Source organism: Daphnia magna, linkage group LG5, assembly GCF_020631705.1.
Source record: "Daphnia magna isolate NIES linkage group LG5, ASM2063170v1.1, whole genome shotgun sequence".
NCBI lineage: Eukaryota > Metazoa > Arthropoda > Branchiopoda > Diplostraca > Daphniidae > Daphnia > Daphnia magna.
Genome location: NC_059186.1, coordinates 5,071,522 through 5,082,022, shown reverse-complemented (window position 1 = coordinate 5,082,022; position 10,501 = coordinate 5,071,522). Strand labels below are relative to the sequence as shown.

The 10,501-nt window shown below is 37.5% G+C and overlaps 1 protein-coding gene and 1 long non-coding RNA gene across 3 annotated transcripts; both read left to right on the top strand.

Annotated features, from left to right (window-relative positions):
• Positions 1-2,642: 2,642 nt before the first annotated feature.
• On the top strand, positions 2,643-4,602 carry LOC116935859. The gene is given in 6 exon segments (XM_045174485.1): positions 2,643-2,876; positions 2,938-3,452; positions 3,514-3,601; positions 3,660-3,772; positions 3,774-4,034; positions 4,090-4,602. Coding segments are annotated over 5 exon segments (1,029 nt in total). The 3' UTR covers positions 3,853-4,034; positions 4,090-4,602.
• A 4,332-nt stretch (positions 4,603-8,934) lies between these two features.
• On the top strand, positions 8,935-10,014 carry LOC116921248. 2 transcript variants are annotated; one of them, XR_006646546.1, is made up of 5 exons: positions 8,935-9,056; positions 9,111-9,164; positions 9,232-9,339; positions 9,461-9,662; positions 9,775-10,014. It is a non-coding gene; the product is annotated as an uncharacterized LOC116921248 (long non-coding RNA). The 2 variants fall into 2 exon arrangements; XR_006646545.1 differs by having other exon boundaries at positions 9,235-9,339; positions 9,775-10,013.
• Positions 10,015-10,501: the final 487 nt, after the last annotated feature.

Here is a 10,501-nt window from a genome sequence, read left to right as displayed (position 1 = left end):
AAAGTTAACAACTCTTAAGTAGTGAAGAAGTAAGCCAAAAGTGGCACGAGTAACTCTAAAGTTTCTCCAGAAATCCACATCCGAATACAAGGAAACAACATTCAAGTAACCTATTTTCCTTGGATGGCATTCGGGAACCAAACAGGCAAACGCAGCTATAAATATGCCGTCATCTTCATCTTCCCTACTACTTGACAAGTTTAGATCCTTTGCTTCAAGCAAATAGTTAGAGGCAACTAGAGCAATGAAGAGGTTTTTTCTAGATTTTTCCATATTTGGATAATATTGGAATATGACACTGTCAAAATCAAATAGCATTTAATTGTTAGAATATTGTTCATGATGACAGATAAATTACCTTAATGTTGTTCTATTTTTATTTTCAAAATTATGCAGTTGAGAACAGAATAGAAATTTGACAGCTGCAACTGTTTGTAAAAAACTAAAGCCGTTTAAAAACAGTCTGCTCCAAAGGTCGGTGATGGGGGAAGAGCCAAAACAATTAGAGAACAATTAGGCATTTTCGCGTTTTCCCATTTTTTCAAATTCACTTCAGGTGAATTTGAGATGAATTGGGTTTCATTTAAATTTAATTCAGTAAAATCCATTTTTGTGTGAATTTCATTCACTTCAGCTGAATAACAGCTGAAGATTTACTAAGTATAGTTAAGTAAATCTAGTCGGGTAAAATAGACTTTTACCATGACAAATTTAAAGGGGGAAGTAAAATTTACCTGTAAGTCATCAGAAGAAAGTTAGGAAAAAGGTAGAAACCAAAAATTGAGAGTGACGCATATCCACGAAAAATACATGCATAAAAATATATAAAGTAGAAGTATAGTGGCAATCAGTAAAAACAATGTGAGCCTCAGTAAGAATATAGTGTCATTAATGACAATGTAGTGAAACAGCAATTACTATAGTAAAACAGCAGTTTATGTCAATAAATATACAGTGAACACTACTGAAAACAAAGTGTGTCCAAGTAAACGTGTAGTTGTCACTAGTGAAACAGTAGTGTGTGTTACTAATACTGATATTGAAACAAAGAAAAAAAATACTCCCACTTAGCGTTACTTTTATTTTACTGTGTTCCCTATAGTAAAATGATAGTTTACTTGGCTACATTATCATTTTATTGTAGTGCAATCTAGTCCTTTTTTACCTGGGTAGTGAAACAGCAATTACTAGTGCCTACTTTAGTAAAACAGTAGTTTGTGTCAGTAAATATACAGTGAACACTACTGAAAACAAAGTGTGTCCAAGTAAACGTCTAGTTGTCACTAGTGAAACAGTAGTGTGTGTTAGTAATACTGATTTTGAAACAAAGAAAAAAATACGCCCACTTAGTGTTACTTTTATTTTACTGCGTTCACTACAGTTAAATGATAGTTTACTTGGCTACATTATCATTTTATTGTAGTGCAATCTAGTATTTTTTTACCTGGGTAGTAACTTATATGAAGGCTCTGAAGCTGTAGAACAGCCAAGCACCTCAAAATATTTTCAGCCTGATGATCGACTTTCTTTGACTCCAGATTATTAAAGCCCTACATCTCCAGACTGTAAATAGAAAACTTCCTGAAAAAGACACTCCCTTCCCTTATTTTATTCAATTACCATACATGTTTTTATTTCCTTAATTCATTTTATGTGATTCAGAATTACTTGCCATCTTACAAGAGACGGAAGCTACCCTCCAAGAGATCCTCATTCAAAAGCCATCAGGCTACTTAAGGACAAACAAAGAATATCAAGAAGCAGAAACTGATTGGAGAACTCACATGGAAACTAAAGAAAAAGAATTTAAATAACAACACCATTCTCTATTTGAAAAAATCCAAGAACAAACATGCAGTGTTGGCAACTTCTGTTGTACGTCTTGCCATTTGTCATCAACGTATGTAGTTCGTTGCAGCAAATGCCGACAACATTTGTGTTGAAAATGCGACTTGGAAAAGCACCACACGCTTTTCACTCATAAACGAACTTATAAACTAAAAAACCAACTGTTTAACCTTTGGCCATCCGAGTTCGTAGACCATGAAGGAGCGATCACAATCAAGGGTATCATACAATACATTCACTGTATTTTCATTTACATGAAATCAACCATTAAATTTATCTTTATTTAGATATACCGATTCCCATTTTTGAGCCTGCCTGCTACAATTCGTGTTGGACTGTAGGATCCATGAGATTAAGCTGTGGTCTTAACGAAGTTACCGTTATAACTAAAGAAGGCAGATTCGATCTGAACTCCACAGAATTTGTGTGCTCTCTATGCAAGGAATCTCGTTTGGCCACTAACGAAAAATATATGTGATCCGGATATTGGCCTGGTTCACTATAGAATAACTCTTACTTGATTGAAGAAGATTTGCTGACCATGTGGTATCATCTGAGGCACAGAACACCAGGAACATCGGAACGAAAAATTTTCAAAACTCTTGAGGAATTCTCACTTGATAACGATAGACTGAGCCTGACATTCTGGACTGTGAAACGAATTTATTTTTTTTCAGAAAACTTTACTTATATTCTTGAACAGGTGAATATCATAAACAGAAGTCTTTTCAACCGTGCCCGAAGAGAATTTGAATTTTATCAGTACCTCAAAGAGAAGACAATCCTCCGACTTCATGGTAATTCTGAAATTTGTGGCCATCATCCTCATGGCATGCATGCAGATGCAATCAGGAAACTCTATCGCTTTGATGCAGCAAAAGTTAAATTTTCTAACCAGTAAACTAGTAGTTAAAAATCTATCTTCTTTTTTCAGTCGTTTTGGAGAATCTTTGTATGGCAATGTTAAATTTGCCCACGGCGAAACACAACTGGAACACATTTCCAAAATAGAAGGAAAGATCCCGAGGGTATTTAAAACTTAATTTTGTGAAAGGTGCTCTTGCTTTTAATGTTACACTTTTCTACTAGGGTAAAGGAAATGATCTATGTGGTTCCTCGACTTGGAAGGTGGCCCATGGTGAGTCTTCTAGTAAGAGGAATCTTGATATTACTGGCCTGGAAATGATGAGTTGTAACCATGGCACAGTAGTATATTCTGCCAATTTGTTAATGGGCGAAACCTTTAAGCACACCCATCTTCAGCATCTCAAATCCCACGAAATGGGGACATAATTTTTTTGCAATGACGTCAAGTATTGGCCTTTTGCAATAAAAATTGGTAAACTTTTTCCGGAATACAAACAACCGACAGAGGATATGGTACCGTTTCTTTCTCGGTTTCATGAGCTAGGCCATTCGAGGATAAATAAAGATATATTATGTGGTTTATAAATTGTGTAACACAATGGCTTTTATTCTTAGGTTCTGTACAATGGGCATTGGGAGAAGGATGGAGCTGACATGCTAGGGGAAGAGCAAGAACAGGTGTTTTCTTACATGGCGCGCCTAGGTCCGACTACTAAACATCAAAGTAAAGCAATTAAGTTGGTTGTTTGTCGACTTTAATTTACTTTTAATATGCATTTTACATTATTTTTTAGGTAGGAGAAATGATATAACCAGCGCTATCCTCTACTTCAATGCAGACAAAAAGAAACGGGTGGTTACTGCTCTTTGTTTATGGATGAACAGGGTGAGATATAACAGAGTAGTTCTTTATTTCTGTACTAAATTAATGGTTTTACATGTAGGCTAGGAGAAGATCGCATTTATATGAAAATAAACTACAAAACATTGTTGAACGTCGTGGTCTGAAGCAAGAAGACCTTCCTATAATACTTGAAAGATTGAAGAAACAGGCAAAAAAGTAGTAAACATCCTACTGTTGACTGGGACGTACAACTACTTCAAAAAGAACTTGAAGGAGAGTGTCACATGCCTTAAGTCCACACTCATTATACTTGGTCTTTTTTAGTGTCTATCGGAGAAGACTATGAGCTTGTCGACACTTGGATCGCTCCGTTATAAGGAAGCCATTGTCCAAACTAAAATGGAAATGGGGGAATTCATCCAGTCTCTCACATCCCTGTGCAAGGATCTTGAGAGCGATATCGCTGACAACGAAAGTAAATTCTCGTTTTCATATAACCTTTCAATTGTATTTAAGAAGTTTTTTTCCAGAAATTAGGCCGGTTACCATTCTCGATTATAGCCGTTCAGTGTTGGCCAACACAGAAATCGCCCGTATCTGTGGGATCATAGATAGAGCTGTGCATCAATTCACGGACGCTCACAACCTAAAGTTTTTGGAGGATTTTGAGATTGAGCAGGATGACTTTCTCGAACAAGTAGAGAAAGAGGAAGATTTATTGGAAGCTCTCCAAGAATTAACGGATGAAAAAAATGATGAATTCAGCGAAGACGACTATAGAGCAAGTGACTGACACGTACCACCAGTGTTTTACGAACGCACCTTGGTGTTTTACAGGGCAGCCACGGCCAAAGCGCCCACAACCTGAAAAGAGTTGCCAGATTACCCTATTTCACCAGTTTTCGAAATTGAAATCACCCTCTTGATTTCCCTGTCCAAAAAATCGAAAAAACCCTATTTTTTACCCCCTTTTTTACTGAAATACCCTATTTTAACCCATTTTTTTTCATGAAATCGAATTTTACTATGTAAAAATGATTAACTGCAGCTGAATTAACCGTTTATTGCTGGTTTACATTTTTGGCAGTGAAAATGAAACAATAGACATTAAAATTTATTCCGAAACAAAGGAAATCAAAATTTCGATCTCTTTTTCGTATTCATCCAGTAAACGCTTATTGGCCCGAACACTCAGAACTCTCTTAATCAAGTCTTTATCTAATTCCGGTGTGCTACTGGTCCATCCATGAGCTTTTAGCCAGTGTTTTATTCGGACTATGTTTACTAAGTCTTATTAGACAGGCTAATCCTGAGCTCAGTTTTAATAATTGTTTAGTGCGCTAAATACCCTTTCGGCACTGGCATTGCTACTTATTGGCAGCGAAAGCATGAAAACAATAATTTTTTTCAAATATGGAAATTTAAAAATTGATGATGTTTGTTTCAAATGTAGTACCCTTCTCCAGTACGTTTCTGCATCAAGCAAAAGAACCGAGTCTTAACTTGTGCATCCGAGTTCTTCACAAGTCAAATTGGCATGAGACCGCCATTCTAATTCAGCCTGGAACGAATCGCAAATCGATTTTAGTACAGGAAACCTATCAAAAATGTCGGAAAGGCCTGCTGGAGTAAGATTCCTAGCTCTTTTTGGCGAAAGGAAGTCCAGAAGATCGTAAAGAGGGTCATCGAGATTAAATCGCTGTTTTAGCTGTACAATTACTGTTATATAGAAATTCTTATAGCACTTGACAAACAAAGCGCGATCTTTTTCATCCGGAATATCTTCACGGATTTTTTAGCTGAAATCAGGACCTATAATGAATGTTAAAAGTAGCAATTAGTGCGTAATTAATTATTGTTTACTAATTTAAAAATTACCAAAATAAAGCTCGTCTTCAGTACAATATTTATTAGTCAGGTAGGGATCAATCTTCCTTGCAGGTCTAGTTCTTGTGTACGATTTGTACATGAAATTATTGGCAAAATCTTTTTTATGTTTTTCAAATTCAGCGCGCACGCTAAAGAGCAATGGAGCTTCTGATTGAAATAAAGTGTTGAATTCGTTCAAACACCTTAGCGCATATTTCAGAAATAAAAAGAATGGAGATGTCAGCGAAGGCTCTAGAAATTTTATAATTGTCGAAGTTTCTTTTGACTGATCGTCTTCATACTCTTCTTTAAAGTAGAGAATGAGCGCTGGCAATTGTTCGAGGACTCGCAGTACACATTGCTCCAATGACAACCAGCGGGTCTGTCCGGGAGAAAGAATCGAGTGTGGCAACTTTGACGAGCTCTTGAAAGGCATCAAATGACCGTCTTCTAGCCAAACTTCGGCTAAAGTGCGCGTATAAGCTACGCAACGTCGATTGGGAGTGCCTTACAAGCGTATGACGCAACTAAATGTATCGAATGGCACGAGCATTTGATGGTAACTATGCCCGGGATGTTTTCGGACAATATGGTGGAAACTGAAGGGTGCCTACCATACATGACATTACAGGTGTCTGAGCAAAATCCAATAAGCCTAATAAAAAAACAAAAAACAAAACAAAACAAAAAAACATTATATACTGCGAAGAGAAGGAGAGATAAAGCCTACTTGCTAAATGGCCTTCTGGCTCCTTCGAAGTGGCCTATGACTGTCGTCGTTTGGCCTATTGACCTCGACTAGTGGCCTACTGTATAGTTAGTTTTGGTTACTAGGTTAGATTAGGTTAGGCTAGGTTAGATTAGATTAGGTTATGTAGAGAGATTAGGTTAAGTTAGGTTAGCTATATAAGATAGGCCATTCCCGTCGGGGTCAATATTTCCAATGACAACAGTCATAGGCCATCTTCCGAGAAGCCAGTAGGCCATTTGACAAGTAGGTCTTATCGAGCTCAAAAGCCTATGCTTAATGTAAATATGTAAATATATCCATATCGAGAAAGAGGTATTTGAAGGGAATTAAGTTGTTGAATTATGGCATTGGACAAGCAATCTGCCGTAGCACCATCCATCACCAGCATATCCAGTAGATGTACAGCCGAGGTTAGAGTTTCGCTATCATAATATTGGATTAACACAGCCAATTGGATGTCAACTTGAACATCCGTTGTCTCGTCAATTATTCTTGAAAAAAAAGTTTCACGGAGAGTGGCGGCCAACCGTAATTTTATTCCCATTCCAAAGCCTGTAATATAAAAGCATTTTTTAAAATATTTACATAAATAATTATGTATGGTCAGTACCATCATTTATGATTGCGGTTGCCTTGGTTCTACCGAGATGCATATGTTGCGTTACTTCGTCCTTAGCGTACAGCTTTTTTTCTACTGGTACAAGCGCATCTATAAAACTTACGGCAACGTTCCGGTCGGCCAGAAGGCAACAATAAGTCATTTCCATTACTGCCACTCGTTCTTTGCTGCCATTAGCAACGTATTTTACCATTTGAACCGTTTCTTTTGACATATTGGCTTTCAACTCGATGGAATTTTTGTACTTGGCCGTTTCAAAGTGGGTTTTTATTTCAGATTTCCCATTTGTTATATATTCATAGCAAGCGCTACAGTACGCCCGCTGGCATTCCTTTAACTCGCAGTATTTTTTTTTAAGTCAAGGCTGAAACTCGGCAAGACCCAACCACTTTTCCTCAAATGGAGGCTTGTACGCGCTAGAAGATGTAGAACGTTTGTTATCTTTTTTCTTCTCGTCCGCTTTTCTTGATGGCAAAGTTGTTGAAGGGTTGTCTGATGGCCCATCGACCACTGTCGGCTCTTAAAAGTAAAAATTACAAAAATTTAGCACTGTTTCAATTTTGTAAAATGTAAATAGAAATAAAATATATATACATCCCATTACCTATAACATTTCTTTGATTCAATTTATTGCTGTAAGTAGTTTTGCCCAATTGGTCCTCTTCGTACTCATTAACCCTGTTGGTTACTGGTACACTTTGCTCACTCGTGTTCATACTCTGGAAATTAACCAGCGATACAATAATAAATGTAAAAGTTTTTGATTATTACAATAACTCAAGCACTTACATCAGTTTGACGTTCCAATGCTTCCAAAATTTCCATATGTGGAGGAGGTACTGGAACGGTCAAAGTTGTTGGTTGTCTAAACTGGCCTGATTAGACAACTTCATTTGATATCGTTGGAACTTGTTATTTAAAAAAATAGTCAAGTCTTTTTGTTTCAAAATTGGCTTTGTGGGCTTTTGTTTTTTGAAGGAAGGTTCACTAGAATACTGAAATGGAAAATCTTTGGTCTTGTCGCAAACAGATTCATGACTGCGCTTTGGGATTGTCTCAGCCACGATACTGATGGCAACATCGTTGACTGCCAAGTTTTTGCTAGAGTCTTCTTTCAGTTCTTCATTGGTATCAATTTCAAATAAAACTGAGCCATTTTCATTATATCTAATAGCGACTTACTCAACAATTTCAGATGCACCGCCATCTGAAGTTGTTTTTTCAAAAAGATCATCAAGACCGCTTTCAAGACAATCAAGCAATGCCCCTATGGGATTTTCTAGTAATTTCCCGATAGGGATTCTATCAAAACTCGCATTTCCCAACCCCCTGATACAGGCACCCCTACCCTTCTACAACGACCGGCGGATCGACCGACACTTTTTCTGAGACTTTACCCCAGAGATGGCGCTGATGGCGCGGCGATTTCAGGGGTGTCCGCACTAATCTTTCGTTCGTTTTTTTATTTTAGATGCTGTGCCACTGAGATTGGTCTCCATTTGTAGAGGAAATAACGCAGCAGTTCCCGTTTGAGTCCCCGTTTTTATCGGCTGAACGACGAAGGAGTGTGGAGCAGTTTAGTCGGCCAACTCGAGTCGATTTCAGGGTCTCGTACGTATCCTTTATACGTTTTCTTATTTTAGATGCTGCGTCGCAAAACTTGACGTCACGTTGTAGACGAGATAACGCGGAGATTAACGAAGGGGTACTGTCAATTATCAGCTCAACAATAAAGGAATGCGGAGCAATCTAAGAATGACTCGACGTTTCTGGAGATTTTTTTTCAGAGAGATGGCGCGTCGGTCATGAAGATAGGGAAAAATCAGGCCGTGAAGTTATTTTTCAAGGCGAGGCTTTGTGCGTCGCCCGGCAACGGACAGGTTTTTTCACAGGCCGTGTAAGCTCCATTGTTTCGATCATGGTCGTCTACATAAAAAGGGGCAACTACGGAACGCCGTTTGATCCACTTTTTAATAGACAACTCTTTTTCGATAGTTGTCCGTTTATTTAGCAAATAAATAAAAAACTTATACTGCCATGTAGCGATTTCGATAGACGACGCCTTCAAGGGAGGAGGAGTCTATAACATATTGAATTTATCGATCGATTGTTAGGCCGATTTCGATCAGCATTGTGTAGTTAATGAATGACAACTTGACGAGATCTCGACACGCAAGTTGGAAGTGTACGCGTGTTTGCACCTCGATGAGCTTTGCATAATAACAAAGCTCCGTTGGTGAGCGTATTGATTAATAAAGGTATTTAAGGCATTATCCAATTAGTCATGCCTTAATGTCTCACTTTGTAGGCAGCTAGGTGAAGTCCTTGAGTGCCTCAAGAAGGAATCGCCGAGCATCGTCATACAGGTAAAAGTCATGGAAGTTTTTTTGTTTAGTTTTACATGTTCAATAATTTGATTTTGTTTTGTTTTAGCAGTATTTTTTCCTTCAACAATTAATCTTGCATCTCCAACCGTGGAATAAGTTACATGTGACTCGAGACAATCAAACAGTGCAATTGCAACAATATAATTAGTCAGCGGTAAACAACACATTCTATCTGAGAATAGTTTAGACTTTTTGAGTGTATCTTTTGTTTATCACATGTTGCATTTTAATTACTGTTATTTTTAAATTTATATACATGGTTTTTCTTGGACTAGATATAAATTTGCCATATCTTCATGCCAACCACAAGGATTCTGCTTTTGCACACACCTTCATTATTAATGTGTTTCTTCAGGTATGGTCACTATCAGCAGCTTTACACACAGTGTGCATCGTGAATACACCAATCCCAGAGAAAAAATTCCAATGGAAAATATTGAGAATTTCTGCCCTTCTATCCTGAACTACACAATGCTGGTTTGTACAAATAGGCATAAAAAAACCTATCAACAGTATTTTTAAGAGGCAGTTTGCTTTAGCATACAACTCTATGGCATGTTGATATTAGCTAAATTTTTATTATTTATAGGATTAGACGGTACAAAAAATTCTTCTCTCGGAAGTTTATGACTTTGGACTTGCTTGAGATGACCCTTGAGCCAAGAAGCTTTTCCTGCTTCGTGTGGACAGGAATATTAGAGGCATTGATGTCTGAAACCAACAAGTGTCTTGCAAAGAAAGTAAAAAGAAACACTGATGTTGGTCATCCTCTGAGTGATGCTGAAGCCTGATAAGAAGAAAGAATAGTATGAGTATTTGCTGCATCATTACTATTATAATTTGTATCTTTTAGGTATCTTATTGATCAATAATTGGTTCTATTCATGGGAAAAAGAATGCTGTGTGGGAGAAACAGGATCACAATTCAGTAGGTGTTTTACAATTTTAAATGAGTTCATTAAATAGAAATTTTTAAACATTCATGCTTTGTTTCCTTAATGTAGATAAAATAATCGCAATTCTTGGTAATAATTCGCGAGAAATATGCTAATAGGGTTTCGCTGTGTTAAGTAAATGTATCAGCAAGAATAGTATACCGATGCACATTTTATTTCTTTAGTTTAAATTCGCAATCATAGTGAGTTCGAAGAGGATATTGATTGGGGTTTGGTGGAAAAAACTTGTCCGAAATCTTCCATCCTTTTCCGGCTTCTCTTAGCCACGCCCCGGGTAAATTCCCCGGGGGTTTAAATGCAATTGAGGCAGTGTCCCGGCTTGTCTTGGTTGATGGTAAGTGGAGGTACTGCCTTAAACTA